At 58.8% G+C, this 15,655-nt stretch overlaps 1 protein-coding gene across 1 annotated transcript; it reads left to right on the top strand.

Annotated features, from left to right (window-relative positions):
- The first annotated feature begins 658 nt into the window (after positions 1 to 658).
- METRNL (meteorin like, glial cell differentiation regulator) lies at positions 659 to 15,246 on the top strand. Its single transcript, XM_029213385.1, has 4 exons — positions 659 to 915; positions 5,973 to 6,358; positions 13,390 to 13,449; positions 14,443 to 15,246. The coding sequence occupies exons 1-4, from the start codon at positions 755 to 757 to the stop codon at positions 14,763 to 14,765; spliced, it is 930 nt and encodes a 309-aa protein (XP_029069218.1). The 5' UTR covers positions 659 to 754; the 3' UTR covers positions 14,766 to 15,246.
- The last annotated feature ends 409 nt before the right edge of the window (positions 15,247 to 15,655 follow it).

Genomic DNA, 15,655 nt, shown 5'->3' with positions numbered 1-15,655 from the left:
TCTCTGACGGCCTCAGGCTGGTCACACAGCAGTGGCACGGCCAGGTGCCCCTGCTACAGCCCAGAGGCCATTCCAGACTCAGTCTGCACGATGGGGCCACAGCACCACCACTGCTGGACGGACCTGCTGGCCAGGCGCCCGGCCTGGGTCTGCACGTACTTGGGGTCTCGGGTTTCTACCCCGCCCCCGCATCGTACAGGCTGGGGACCCGTTGCTGCCCGTCCCCCTCCCGCTCGAAACTTCACTTTCCAGCCTGGCTCTTCTCTCCCGGAACCTTCTCCCAGTCCCTCACGCGGCCCTCTCCTCTCCGCGGCGTCCTAGCTTGTCCCACCCTCGGGCCACACGCCCCCCGGCGCTTAGTGTCCCCGCCGCGCCGCTGACTCCGGTATCCGCCGCGTCCAGCCGGGCTCCCTGGGCGCGGGGCACAGGCGCACTGGGCGGAGTTCCGGCGCGCGGGGGCGGAGCGGCCGGGCGGGCGCCGCCCCCCAGCTGAGCAGCGACCGGGACCGCGGACTTGCAGACTTCAGAGGCTCAGGCGGCGGCAGCGGGCGCGGACGTCCGCGCCCGGCTCCAGCGGCTCCAGGGGCTCGGGCGGCCCCGGCTCCGGCGGGGATGGGCGGGCAGCCGCCCTGGGGGCGCGGGGGGCGCACGACCTGACCGCCTGGACTCGAAGCCCGGCCGCTTGGCAGCGCCGGGTCGAGGGTCTGCTCGGTGGGCGCGGACGCGGGGCCGGCGGCCGAGCCGGAGCCAGAGCATGCGGGGCGCGGCGCGGGCGGCCGGGGGGCGCACGGGGCAGCTGTGGCCGAGGCCCCCCGCCCCGGGCCCTGGTCCGCCGCCGCTGCTGCTGCTGCTGGCCGTGTTGCTGGGCGGCGCGGGCGCGCAGTACTCGAGCGACTTGTGCAGCTGGAAGGGGAGGTGAGTTCGCGCGGCGCGACCCCAGCCCTTGGGTCCACTCCCCTCCCCGCGGGCCGAGCGCGCGGGGGCTCGGGGACCCGCTCTCCAGGCTGAGTGCCGTCCCCGCCCTCCCCCGCCCCCGGTTTTAGAACAAAAGAGCCCGCGGCGTCCCGGTCCCCTGGCCCGGCGGACGCCCAGGGGGAGGCGCGCCTGCAGCGCGGTGGTGTCAGTCGGCTCCAGCAGCCCGCTCGCCCCGCGCCGGACCGCGCCGCTCCCCACTTGGTTCCCCGAGAGCCGCAGCCAGGACCCCGCGACCCCTCACTGGGGGCAGGCGGGGGTCGGCCTTCTGGCCCTTCCCGGGCTCTGCCCTCGGCAAGGAGTTGCGCACCCCGGGCCGGGAGGAGCCGGGCCTGCGCTCAGGGCCGAGCGGGAAGGGACGGACGGGTCCGCAGGAGGGAGCGGCGGCTCCGGTGGTCGGAGCGGGGGCCCTGGCGCTAACCGCGCACTGACCACGTCGGTGCGGGCGGAGACCCGCGGGCGGGCACCTTGCGCGGGGCGAGTTCGGGGACTGGCGGAGCCCCCCGCCCCGGCCCGTGAAGGTCAGGCCGCCCTTGGCAGCGCGCGCTGGGCTCTGCGACCCCCCTTCACGCCCTCTGCCAAGGCCGGACTTTTTTAAAAAACTGCAGCGTGACAGGCAAGTCACAAGCGTGGGCGGGGGTGGGGGTGAGGGCGCAGAGAACCTCCGTCCGCCAGGGCGCCGGCCCCGAGCCAGGCACCTCGCTGTCGGAGAAGACTGCTTGGGCTTCCGCAGTTGCTGATTCAGGAGTTCGCAGAGGGAGATACTAGCGTCTTCTTCTCCGAAAACGCTATGGGCCGGGGCTGCCCTTAGATCTGGGTGTGTCCCTGTGTCCCACCGTGCAGGGCCCCTAAGTCCCTAACTTCTGATGGGAAGACTCCCGCTGGCAGACACCTCATGCTGTGGGGTGTCACGGGGTTATTTTGAGTGAAGACAGTTTTTTCCGAGAAGGTAAGGGTTGTGCCACTGTGCTGGGTTCTGCGTCAGCAGGGCCGTTGCTGGTCCTCTTGGATACGTACAGACCCAGTTCTCTGTGGAAACTGGCAATTACCCTGCTCCCTTCTCTCCGCTTCCCAGCCTTCTAGAGTGAAGGTCCTGGGCTCCTGAGCTTGGGCTGGTGTTGCCCACCCTCCCTGCTGCAGAAGTTCTCCCAGCTCACACCACAGCAGGGGTGGTAGAGCTGAGACTGGAGCCCTGAGTGGCAGATCGGAGCTCTGGGGGAGGGTTGGCCTGGAGAATGCTGGCGCCAGCACAGAGCTGGCGGGGAGCCTCTGACTCTGACACACTCTTCTGGGGCTGCCCTCTCTCCCTCGCTGGTAATTAAACTCCCTGCTTTGCAGCCTCTGCTGGATGAATCAGTGCATCCCCAAACTGAGGCCTTGGGGTGTCCTGCTTCAGCAGATCAAAAACAGAAACCCAGTCCCACCCTATGAGCTTGAGTTTCCAGAGGAGGAGCTGACATCCTTTTCACATTCTTGGAGGACCATGTGCCTGGAAGAGGATGCCTCCCCTGGAGCCCAGAGGGAGCTGTGAGCGAGGACTGGTCAGGGGGCCAACCTGCTCCTGGACCACGCAGGTGTTTGCAGTGGGTAGAGGAATCCCTTCACCTTCCTGTTCCTGTGCATCCTGTTATCTACTGGGAGAAGAAGGGCCACTTACCTGCGGCCCCTCTCCCTCCGTCATTGCTAATGGACCCCTGGACTTGGACACCCTCCAGTGTCCTCCACTCAACCCAAAGGCAGAACCCGGCCAAGGGCGGCTGCAGTAGCTGTAGGAGCTGTGGGCGGAATCTGGAGCAGAGACAGGGCCAGGTCACATTCCTGGAGCGTAAGCCCCCCTTGCATTGTAATTGCTGCCCCCAGTTATCATTTTTTTCCCACAAATCAGCTGACAGATTCTTTCCCTTGTGTGCTGGTTTGCCTGCTGACTCTATAGCATTTACGACTTTTTATGAGCCCTTCTAAGGACAGCACAGGGTGGTGCAAACCCTGATGTGCTGGGTGGATTCTGATCCCCTGATAGGAAGGGATTTGTTTTTTATGACACTGGCCACTCACATTTGACAGGCCTAATGTGTTTCTGGGTGTTTCCAAGCAATTAAGTAGAAGGTTTTGAAATCCCTCTCCCTGTGCAGGGGCAGGACGTGCCCTATCTTTATTAGGCCCTGGTCATAAAGGTGGACCGTGAACTTTCCTACTGTGATGGGCTGGGTATTGCCGGTTATGTCACATCTGGGCTATCTCTCCTGCAAGGTGGGGAAATGAAAAGTAACTCCAGGCAGGAGAGCCTATTGGTTTTGCCCTTGATCAGAAGCTCTTCCTGACTTTAGTCAAAAAGAGACCATCACTTCCTTCTGGTGACTCAGGGTTTGAGCCAGGCTATGGTTGTGAGTGGTGTGGGCTCTGCTGCCACCACACTGACCCTGTCAGACAGTCCCCATAGCGACTTGGCATTTGCCATCTTTACCATAAAGGTGCTCCACAGGTGTGTCCTCCTCGGGGGGGGGGGGGGTGACACTTGCGGACTCTTTTTTAATGCACTAATTCAGTTTAAATAATCCAAGATCAAATCAGTCTTCTCAGTTTCCTAAGGTTGAATAGAACCACAGCTTTTTTGTGCATCCTGTAGCTCTGTCATAACATCAGAAAGCAGTTATTTCATTGTTCTTAGTTAGGATGTCACCTGCATGTCAGGTGAAGATCGTAACATACCATCATCAGTGACCATTACTGATGTGGTGTGTCTTTGCGCTTCCAGCACTTTTGCTGAGCAGATGTCTGTCTGGATGGAGCTCTTGCTCTGATGAGAGTGTGGACACTCCTGTGTTGGGCGCTTAGTGAGAGTCTTGTTGGTCCTGATGTTTTAGCAGAATGAGAGAGAAGAGGCAGAGCAGGGCCCGTGCAGGCTCCGGGGACGGGCTGGACGTGTTAGAGGGTGAAGTGTTGGGCGCTTTATTTCTCACGTGTCCACTGTCGTTTTGTTCCTAGTCCCCTTTTAGGCGAGTGACTTGTGAGTAAATGGATGCACGTGGTCATGTACGCAGGCTGGTGGATGGCAGCCCCCAGCCTCGGGTCCGCCTCCCCCTGGGCAGCATGGGCTGGCCATCTGTCCCCACGAGGGCCCGCTCTGCCCCTGCCAAGACGCGGGTGGAGGGTGGGCCTCCCCATTTCACCCTCCACTGTTGGGGTTAAGGCAACCTCGTGAGAGGTACCCACAGCCTCTGGTGTGAGGTCTCCACTCCCTAAACCCCTAGGTCCCCCTCCTCCCACCAAGAGGGAAGCGAAGCCTTGGAAGGGGTGGTTTTTGTGGGAGAGAGAGTTGAGGATTGGTGTCTGGGCATGGCGCAAGTGTCCAGCTGCCCCTCAAGGCTGGAGCCAGGAGAGGAGGGACACTGTGATAAAGTTTGTTTGGCTGCGTAAGCGCAGAGCTGATTATAGTCATCTGTGGCAACCACACACCATTTAGTCTAATTTTGTCACCCAGCACTATAATTATGCCCATCCCCTCCTATGTGTCAGATGAGCTTGTGTGAGTTTTATGTGACTGTAAGTTGTAAGTCTGTTCTGTGTGTGCAGTCCTGCTAGGCATCTGAGGCCAGGCTGCTCATGACCCAGGGCCTTGGGGGTGGGGGGTGGAGTGAGGAGGGAGTCCACCTCCTTGACACCTCCTTCTGATGTGGTCTGCAGGGTGACTGTGCATCCCTAGCCTGCAGCTGGCCGCTGCATGAAAAGTGAGGCTTTTCGGGGCCTGGAGCATGAGTCACCAACAGTAAATGCAAACCATATGTTATGTGTTTTCTCCTCTGCAGAAAAGGTTTCTGGTAACTCACTCAGGCCAGGGCTCTGAATATAGTATTGTTTATTTCACATAAAAATCCTAAGAATGTGGGTGAACCTGTCTGAGATCTGATCAGAACCAAATTTCATGTAATAAAACACTTAGTTGAAGTCACCGTTGAGTTCCCGGGCTGCTTGGTGTTTATGACGTAACCGTTACCACAAGCTGACATTTACATTACAGTTTTGAGTAGGGGAAACTTGAACGTTTTTGATGGTTTCAATTTCTCGAAAACATAATGTTATGACTTACTCAAGACCTGCCTCCCCAAGAGCATAGCACACTTCATTTTTTCCTGTTTGCGATTTATTAGGAGTGAAACCCACTGGGCTCCCCAACAGTCCCCATCGGGAAGACAGGTTATCTGCGGACCTTTTGTGTCCCCCTCCCTTTGCTTTTCCACAATTCCTTCCCGTGTCTCCCTGTGGAGGACCTTTACTTTACTTTTGTGTCTTGCTTTGATGCTATTTGTGTTTGCTTTGAAAAAAATACTACTGGCAATGCAGGGCCTTCAGGTTTGCAAATGAATGAAAAAGCAGTCAAATCATCACCTTAAGGAAAATATGAACACTGTGCCTAACGGGCATCCTGAAGACAAAACTCACCAACAACCTACACAGCCCCCCCCCCAAATTACTAACATTCCCAGTTCGTTTAAAAGCTGCTCCCTGGAGTGTATTATTTATTATATGTGCATTGCATTCCAGCGTGCCTCCTGTAACTTGAATCTGCTCCTTGGTCTTCACACTCAGTGGGAATCTACCAACATTTCCTGGTCCTCATTTGCTTATCTGGAACTTGGGTTGGTTCCAAAGTCCCACTGGTGTTTCTCTGTTTATTTTTTGGAAGAGCCGTCTTTTCCTTCGTTCTCACCTCCACTGCACCCATCACTGCCCCTGTTCAGGGGTTTCCCAAGGACACGGGCTCAGAGGCCAACAGAGTGTCCAGGTGGTGAGAGGGTCTGGGAGCCAGAAGCTCCCACACTTACCAGAGCGCTCGGAGCTGGTGCGCTGGAAGGAACTGGGCGGGGGAGGCCGTGTGGCCACCCCTCCCTGGAGATGGGCCCTGAGCTGCAGGGTGGAGACGGTGCCAGCCTGCCTGTGGGTGAGGGGTGCTTGGACGCCCGAGCAGGTGTCTCCCGGCTGACGAATCTCCCCCTCCACAGCGGACTGACGCACGAGGCCCACAGGAAGGAGGTAGAGCAGGTGTACCTGCGCTGCTCCGCGGGCACTGTCGAGTGGATGTACCCGACCGGTGCGCTCATCGTGAACCTGCGGCCCAACACCTTCTTGCCCTCCCGGCACCTGACTCTGTGCATCAAGCCCCTCAGGGGCTCGTCGGGGGCCAATATTTATTTGGAAAAGACTGGAGAACTGAAACTGCTGGTGCGGGATGGGGACCTCGGGCCCGGCCAGGCCCCGTGCTTCAGCTTCGAGCAGGGCGGCCTGTTCGTGGAGGCGACGCCCCAGCAGGACATCAGCAGGAGGACCACGGGCTTCCAGTATGAACTGACCAGCCGGCATGCGGGGCCAGACCTGCACACCCTGTCAGGTGAGTGTGGTGCCCAGGGTGGGGTGGTGGCCTCAGGGGTCCTCTCTCGTCTCCCAGACCCCCCGATCATCTCCCACCCCCACCTCAGCACAGCCCCTGAACATGCTGCTCGAGTCTGTGCTTCAGGCCTGGCAGGTCTGCCTGAGGGCGGCCGAGGGGCCCTCCCGGGAGCAGGTGCCCCGTTAGTGCTGTGGGCAGTTTGGACTTGGGACGATGGCCACAGGTCAGAGCAGAGCTGTGACACGGTCCTGGCCCATAATATGCTCTTCTCCCCTGGACCAATTTTGACTGTGATTTGAAATGGGTGCTGTTACCATCCAAACTGCCCCAGAATTTCTTCTGACACACAAGTTGGCCGAGTGTTTTTGGCGTCGGCTGCAGTCCCTGAAACATTGAGTTTTGGGTGGAAGTTGAGTCTGATTCACGTTCCAGAGCCATGCAGAGCTGGGATGTCCTGAATCGTGAACCATTCCCAGGTTCACAAGCCGTTTTATCTGTGGGTGTCGGTGAGGGCACCGGCACCATGCCATGCAGGGCAGCTGAGTGGCTCTGATGACCTGGGAACCTCAGGTGAGGTACCAGAGGGAGTCTCTGGGTGGCCGAGGGCCGGTGAGTTGGCTTTAGATTTTCCTTCCCTTTTTTTGAGGCCAGCAGACAGCTTTGTGGGGCCCTGTGTGGAAGGCAGTGTTGGTCTCTGGAAAGTTCTGTGGGCAGAGAGAAGTGTGTGTGGCCCCAAGAGCTCTCACACAGGGAAAACTCAGGGTCCTTTCTTTTAGATAAGGACAACCAGGCCAGGTGCAACCCTTGCTTCAAGGCACAGATGACCTCGTGGGGTCCGAGCGCATGGGGCGGGGGTCAGCGGGGCTCAGGTGCACCATCTGCTTCAATTCCAAAACTAGTTGGTAGGAAGATGCCTCCCCAGGGGAAGGTGTGAGCTTGGGTAATGGTGGGGGCAGGTTCCAGGAAGGCTGTTCCTGCGGTGACCAGCCAGGATGATGGTCGGGGGGGGGGGCGCTATGGCATCGAGTGTTGGAGGCGAGGCAGGGATGCTGCCCACACCCCATAGTGCATAGGGCAGCCCCACCACAGAGAATGACCTGGCCCCAGACATCAGCACAGGACACCCCAACACGAAGAGTGACTTATCCCCAAGTGTCAGCAGTGCTGAGGTGGAAACACCTGGTTTGAGGGCTAGGCCAGCCCCCACAAATAATATAATTTAGTGAACAAAATCTTCCATTGGAAAAAACCAGACCTACTAGGATTTGAAATGCAGACTTTCTCCTGAGTGGGAATCTACATTTTATTGTTCTGTGTTCTTGGCTCAGATGAGTTTTCAAAACCTTAAATCTCTCTCAAACTAAACTGGTCTGTTATAGAGCTTCAATGTATGACTGCCCAGGTAGGACCCCTCCCCCCAGGGCCTGACTGCCCAGGTAGGACCCCTCCCCCCCGCCCCTGTGCCTGCCTGGGTAGGACCCCATCAGGAATGCTGAAAGCTGCTATAAACCCCAGGACTTGAATAAAACTTTAACCACAACAGCCTTTATCTTGATCACCAGCGAGTGATCGTTGGCGGGGGTGGTGGGGGGACGCTAGAGATAAACTCGCAATAAAAACAAAATCTGGAGAAACCCGGTCACCAAATTCGATGTCTCTGGCCACGGTGAGAGTTGGCTGATGGGGCGGATATTAGGGACTTGCTAACATTCCTTTTACTGATTAAAATGTTGACGGGTTGAGGCCATTCGGCTGCTGGTCACATGCTCTGTCCCGCTGGAGCTTTGTTCCACTTTGCTGTGAGGCCCCCACCAGGTTCTTGGAGGCCACGGCATAAGGTGCTTTCCGTGCTGCCCCCTGAGTGCTCCCGTTGGCACAGACCGGCGTCTCTGGTGGAAAATCCACAGTGGGGTCACGACCCGGGGTGACTCAGAGCCTGTGGCTCAGCCCTAGGGACCTGAGACTTTGTTTCTTTCCCCCTCCCTGGGGGCAGGGTCTGTGCTCCCCCAGACCCCAGGTCTACGTTTCCAGGCTAGGGCAGTGAGTGGGTTTGGGAGAGGCCTGTGGGGTCACAGGGAGAAGGCCCCGTGTGATGGGGTGGGTCGTCTGGCCGGGGCACCACACAGGACACGTGGCTGTGGCTGGACGTTGGGCTGCTGGGGTGCCCTTGATCCCCCAGACATACGCCTGCCTGTCCCTGGGGTGCCTCTTTAAATCTGGGGCTCACGGGAATGCCGGAGACCCTGAGGATGGTGGGGTGTGATTGTCCATCTGCCCAGTGGCCGGGGCGCTGGCCTGGGGCAGCACAGATACAGTGACTGTCAGAACTTGAGATGGGGATGCAAAAGGCTCCTAGGGTGTGGGAGCTGCAGACCCAGCACTTCTCTGTCCTGAAGGAGACAAGGGCAGCAGGGATCAGGGAGGCCGGTGCATCCCTTCTCCCCAGGGATGGGCCCCTAAGCTTTTAATGCCAAAGGAATGGGTACGTAATGTGGAATGCTGGTGCCGGCCATCTGGCATCAGTGACCTCCCCCGGACCAGGCGGGCTCTCAGATGGCAGCGCTCTCCTGTCTGGCCCTGGCTGCAGCGGGGAGACACCAGTGGAGCCGAAGCCCCAGTGTGTGTGCCGTGGAGGTGAGCACATGCCCGTGACCTGACCTGCTGGGGAGGTGGATGAGCCTTCTCCCTCGCTGATGAATCCCGAGTTCCAGTTTGTGCTGATATGAAATTAAAGAGGCACCGCGGGCTGGGATCCCGAGGGAGAGGTGTGCATGAGCCTTGCTCACCTGCCGCAGCTCTGGGTGGTTCCACAGGGAGTGTTTATGGTGAGCATGTTAGCCTCGTGTCCATCGTGTTGCATAATCGGCTTCCTCGTATGGACTGGGACTCACCAACAGCCAAGAAGAGGCCAGGACGGAGAGGCAGGCAGATACAGAGGGGCAGGTGGGTGGCAGTGGGACTTCAGCCCCCCGGGTACTCGGGATTTGGCTGCCACGTGGCAGGAAGGGGAGGACCTGCTCCCCCGCCCTCCCCCTCCTCCGAGGGCCTCACCAGGCACCTGAGTAACACGGCACTCCTTCCTCTGGCGCTGGAAAAATTTGGCAGGATACAAAAGGCAGGCAAGTGGCCAGATGCAATTCACTAGTGGAAGAAGCTCCAGGCCACACCTGGACTGTGTGCTGAAGCCTCACTGTGGACCTGGCCAGGCTGTCTGGACCATCCTCCCCAGGGTCCCAGCACACTTGGGGAAACAGGCACCACCAGGACCCCCATTGCCCAGTGGGCTGGGGGACGCGTTAGGGTGGCCAAAGAGGGAGGGCGGGGGTGTTACTCGGTCTGGTTCTAGGGGACAGATGCAGACCCCGTCTCTGTGGTTCTCCTGGGGCAGCTCAAGGGGGCCCTGGATTCCAGCATGTTCTTTTACTATTTAGGGGCTGAGAAGCAGGGGCTCACAGGCTTGGCCACATCCACGCTCTGGGGTTTGGGCTCTGTGCGATGCCCACCCAGAGCAGGCCCCCGGCGTGCAGGTGAGGTGGTGGGGGGGACAGTGGTGTTTTAGACCCACAGCCGGAGGGGTGTGGGGGCAAGAGGACTTGCCCCTGTGCCGGCCGTGAAGGCCCAGAAGTGACTCCCATCGCTGCTCGTGGGCGCCGGGTGGGGTGGCCTGGGTCCCACAGTTTCTGACGTGCTTCATCTCGCCATCCCCTTTGAAACCGCTCTGTTGATGAGCCAGGGGTGAATGATCCCTTTGGGGGGCCTGGGAGGCGCAGACCCCTGCTGGGATCCCACTTGGGCACCTTAGAGTTTAGGGGCGGGCTTGATGGGCCGTGGGGCATAAACAGCAACGTTAAGAAGTGAAAACAAACTTCGTTATTTCCTGGAAACAGTATAGGAGAGAACTTAATTTTTTCCCTAAGTTTCGTTTAGATTCCTGCACCAGTGCTTTTCCAGCCCCTGTAATCACTGTAAAATTACTTTTCATCTTACCCAGCTCTGGACTCTGGGGGTGGAAGGTGTGACTCCTCTGGCTTCCTCACCAGGAAGAGGGAGGGAAGGGAGTGGGTGCGGGCGAGATAGCTGGTGAGGCTAAGCGTTCCCTGTGCCCGCACGTGGGAGATGGGGTTTCGCAGGTGGCGACTAGCCCCGGCCAGGTCCCACAGGGTCCTCTGGGGCGATGTCAGCCTGTGGCCTGGAGTTGGGGTGAGTGCAGGGTTGTCATGATGATCAGAGGAGGCTCTCTGCTCAGCGAATACCGCTCACATTCTGGCAGCGTTGCTCCCTTTCCTCCCCTCCCTGTTAAAATGCTTCATTCACTACCTGTCGCGGCTGCACTGAAGACCCCAGAGGGTGTCTCACACATCGTGTCCACCCCAGTCATCCTTCCCTGGGCAGTCTCACCCGCCAGACCAGCATCCCACCATCTACAAACTTCTCCTGGGCATCGGGCTACCCAGGGCCTGACAGAGGGGTGCCGCCCTCCCCACCTGTACCTGCCGCTCTCACCTGCATCCCTGCTGCAGCCCCCAGCTGGTCTCCCTGACCCTGTTTTTTTCTACTTCATTCAGTTCATTTTATGCATATTTCAGAGTAATCTTCCCGACGTCCACATCCCAGCCCTCCCCTTTCCAAGAACCACAGGCCAGAATTCCACCCGGCCCCTGGGCCGCCCCCTCCCCATCTTCCCCACAAGGAAACAAGATTCGATGTGTCAGAAACCAGCGCATTCCACTCGGCCTCCACGAGCCTAACTCCGATTAATAATTGTTTCCAGATTGCTCCTCTTGGCGTCCACAGCCTGGATTCTCCACAAAGGTGCCTACACTTCATAAAGCTCAGAGTCATAAGAGAGTCTTGCGGGGGGCTTTGTTAGCTCAGCTGTCAACGGCATGGGCTCGCTGAAGCTTTGGGTGGGAGGGTCAGCAGGCTGCTGACCACCTGCCCCCAGGCCCACCGGGGTCCTCGTACATCCTGCGTGGGACTGGGCGCGAGTCAGGGCAGAGAGCCCAGGACAAGCTCACGCCACCTTTCTCCCCAGTGGTCAGCTGAGGTCCCGGGGCCTACAACCCACAGAGAGCTCGAGGCTCCAGGGCTTGGTGATCATACGCACCCAGGCCTGGGTTTCGACTGCAGTTTGTGGCCTGGGCCTGTCTCAGCTTCTAAAGAGCTTGTGTGGACCTTGCCTCCCATTCACCCGCGCTTGGAGTTCGCATGGCCTGGTTCCGAGGCCCCAGGCGGGGGCCTCTGACCCGGTGGGCACTGGGGGAGCCGCCAGGACGGGAAGTCTCCCCACTGCCGCGGGCCCCTCGGCACACAGGCTGGAATAAAACACCGCCTCTTGTGGGATGTGAGGCTCCCCGATGTCTGCAGGGCTGTGCTCCCCCTTTTCTTCACTCTGGGGTCTCTGTCAGGCCCAGCGTGGGCAGCAGGCCCCCAGCGGGTTAGAGGTGGGGGACTCCCAGTTGGCCACCCTCTTTTTTACGAAAGGCCTTGAGGCTGGGGGTCCACACTCATGACAAAAAGCCACAGGTGGGCAGAAGGCTCCGGATTTGGAGCTGGGGAGGGAGGTGCTCCGTGCTCTCAGATGCTCCAGAGGCATCCGACAGGCTGTTCTTGTTCTGCGGCTTCTCCTTTTTCCTGATAACTTAACAGAAGTGCCCGTGAGTCATGCACTCGCTGGACTAGACTGGGACATGTACATCTACCCCCGCCTGGGGGCAGGACGGGAGAGCTGGTGCTCCGGATGCTCATGTCCATCCCCGAGGGGTCCCAGGACACCAGAGACTCCAGGGTCTCTTTGTCCCCACACATATTCCAGGTCCCGGAGGCCCCTCCTGTTCCCTGTGCATCTCCCTGTCTCCTCGAGGGCCCCCGAGTCACTGCAGCCCCTGGGCAGGTGACAACTCAGCCCGGTTCAGGGGCTTCGAGGGCAGCTGGCCAGGTGTGCTGACAGTTGTAGGTTCATCCAGGCCCAGTGAGTGCCAATCCTGGGGACTTTGCGGGGCCTTCAGAACATGAAAAGGCAGAGGGCAACTTGTCCTAGTGAGAGTTCACGCCTAACATTTCTGTTGTTAGGGGATTTGGGCCCAACCCTAGAAACTAGAAATAGGTGAGGAAACGTGCAACATCAGAGCCAAATAATAAACTTGTGTCTCCCCAAATCCACCGCTGAGTTAGGAGTGCCACAGTCCTGGGGAGTCCCCAGAGCCTCGAGGTTTCTGTCTCCCCCCAGCCCTTCTGGAGGCCTTACGCCAGTCTGAGGCAGTAGGTGAAGGGTGGGGTGAGAGCTGTACCGGGGGGCAGAGGTCCACCAAGAAGGACTGGTTTGTCTGGAGTAATCAGCCCCCACCCAGGTCTGGGGAGTCTCAGAGGGGATCCTGTGAACTGGGCTTGCTGTGAAAGGTGTCTGGAGGTGTTTGGAGGTGACCACCTGGTCCTGTTGGTTAGACGAGGACCCCACAGCTGAAGCAGGTGGACGTGCCCCTCATGCCCACCAGTGCCTTTAGCAGGGTCACCTGGTCCTTCTGGGCAGTGCCTTGACCCCTGTGGAATCCTGGTGGCAGATGGGACCGTGGGGGCAGGCAGTGGGAGTGGGAGGCCCTGGCATTTGGGGGCCTGGCCACAGAGGCTGAGTGAGGCTCTCGGACAGGCTGGTGTCAGGGACGTGGCCTCAGATCAGCCCGGGTTGGTTTTGGCGCCGAAGAGCCATTTACACATGAGCCCAGGGGTTGTTTGCCCGGCACGACTACAGTAATGAGCTAAGTGTGATCGAACGCAAAACCGCACTTTCCCTCCGTTTTCACGCCATTGCAGGTGGCCCAGGTGAGCCTGGGGCCCCTGGAGACGTTTCCCCATCCGTGCAGCCGAGGTCGAGGCCCCGCCTGCTCTTGGCACCCTGGTTTCAGAGGTGCGGGGCCTGGACAGTTGCTCCCGACGTCAGAGGACTTATAAGATGTCATGTGGTCTATATGCCGTGGGCGGGAGGGTCCCATGTTCATGCACTGGCCCCGCCTGACCCTATTCTCTCCCCACAGCCCCGTGCCGCCCTTGCAGCCACACTGAGGTGCTCTTGGCTGTCTGTACCAGTGACTTTGGTGAGTGTGTTGGCGGTTCCCGCCACGTGGGGGAACTAAACCCTCTGGGGGGAGGAGACTCTCCTGAAGATCCTGGGCTTGGCCCCTCTTCCATCACTGATTGCAGTCACAGGAAAAGGCCTTCCTTTCTGCTCCTTAGAGTGACCCCAGCCCGAGAAGGGACCTGTTTGCAGGGCGGGGAGAGAGCTGGGAATTCCTATTTAAGGTGGGAATTCCTATTCGAGGTGATACTGAGCATTTTCCTACTTGGCGTGTGAGTCTAAGTCCTGGCTCTAGCCTCTCCTCAGTGCCCTGCCTGCCTCCAGGTCCCCTGTAGGCACCACAGCAGGCGTTGGAGGCCCTGGTGGGGCCAGGGTCGGGATCAGGGACTCAGCCGCCTGCTTGTGATGTTGGCACAAACGCTCTCGAGTTAAGGGTGGCAGCATTCAGGGTGAGTTCGATGGAGCCGGCCCAGAGGGACCTGGCTCTGAGCGCCCCCAGGCTCCCAGGGCAGTTGGGTGGTGGAAGTACAACCCTTTCTTCTCGCTGGCCCTGCACAGAGGGGATCTGGGGCCGGGCGGTGTCCCTGAACTTGTGCCTGCTCTGCCCTTCTCCACCCTTCTCCTTCCCATCACCTTCCTCCCCTGTAAGCTTCACCGTTTCTGTCTGATCTTGATACAGAACCGTGGCAGATCTTGAGTATTAACTGCAGTGACTTTTCTTGTTTTAACTTGAAAACTTGGTGCACAACGTGATTCATATCTTCTGTTTTTCTCCACTTCTGTGGCTGGCCCTTGGTAGAAAAGCATCTCTGCCCAAGACAGTGTGAGTGACGGGGACGACCCCTAGGCAACATCTTGTGTGTGGATTGTGGTTTTTAGTGAAAATTTCTGGAAGGCAGAGTTCAGGGTCAGCTCCTGGTTCTGCTGCTGGGGGTGGGAGGTTGGTGCGTGCTGTCTGCTTGGTGAGCACCCCGCTGACCACTGACCCTCCCCCCGTCTCCTTCCTCTGCAGTCGTCCGAGGCTCCATCCAGGATGTCACCCATGAGCCGGCGCAGCAAGAATCAGCCATCCACCTGAACGTGAGCCGGCTCTACCGGCAGAAGAGCAGGGTCTTCCAGCCGGCCCCAGAGGGCGAGGGTGGCGGCTGGCGGGGGCGCGTCTCCACGCTGCTGGAGTGCGGCGTCCGGCCTGGGCGCGGTGAGTTTCTCTTCACCGGCCACATGCACTTTGGGGAGGCCTGGCTCGGCTGCGCCCCGCGCTTCAAGGATTTCCAAAGGATGTACAGGGACGCTGAGGAGAGGGGGCTGAACCCCTGCGAGATAGGCACAGAGTGACTTCTGGGTGACCGCTGCCGCAGCGATGGATATGCACACTGGGGTGGGTGCCTGGCGCTCCAGCTGGGGAGGTACACGCTGGTTCTGGACAAGGACTCCCTGATGGATTGACTGGAGATGCTGTAACATGCCAACTAAGTTATTATATTTTTTTTAAAAAAGAAATGTTCATAGGAAGCAAACTCCTGTGTCGTAAAATGCCTTCGTGTGCCGTTTCGTACTGTTTTCTGAGCATCTGCAGTCACTGCATTTGGCTGGTGTGTTGGGCGAAGTGTGAGGGCCGTGGCCCACAGCCGATACCCGACACCAGGCTTGGGTACCACTCAAAGTTGTTTCTTATGATGGAAATTTATGGGGCCAAATACCTATGGTTTTTTCATTTTGTTTTTGCTTTTTAAAGAATGAACTTTGCCAGCCATGGTCATTTTGGGGCTGCAGGCTGTTTCCATTCCAGGGAATAAAGACCAGCCTCTGACGGATCAATGGCGCGTCTGTCTTCGGCCCTGGTCAGTGGTGTGTGGCTCTTACCTAGGGGCCCACGTCAGGGCTTCTCCAAGGGAGCCCCACGGCCCTGGCGTTAGGGACCTTTCACACTGGGCCCAACTATAAGTGAGGCTGTTACCCCCATGCTCGGCCTCTACCAGAGGTACCCCCCGCGTTCCTGGTGGACCACCCCCATCCCCTTCAGCATCTACCCTCCTCCTTCCTGTTAACCTAGATCTTGCCCTTCGACCTCAGCTTCCCCCAAATGCCCGAGCCCAGGGCAAGTGTCTAGATACCCAGGGCCTGATCTGGGCCCCATATCCTCAAGGATGAGTCAGTGTCCTGCAGCTGCTGGAACAAATGACCACAACCCAGGAGCTTAAACAACAGACACTTATTCTCTCATG

The sequence above is a fragment of the Monodon monoceros genome, unplaced genomic scaffold, assembly GCF_005190385.1.
Source record: "Monodon monoceros isolate NGI ecotype Baffin Bay Population unplaced genomic scaffold, NGI_Narwhal_1 Super_Scaffold_9, whole genome shotgun sequence".
NCBI lineage: Eukaryota > Metazoa > Chordata > Mammalia > Artiodactyla > Monodontidae > Monodon > Monodon monoceros.
This window is presented reverse-complemented; position numbering and strand designations above follow the sequence as displayed.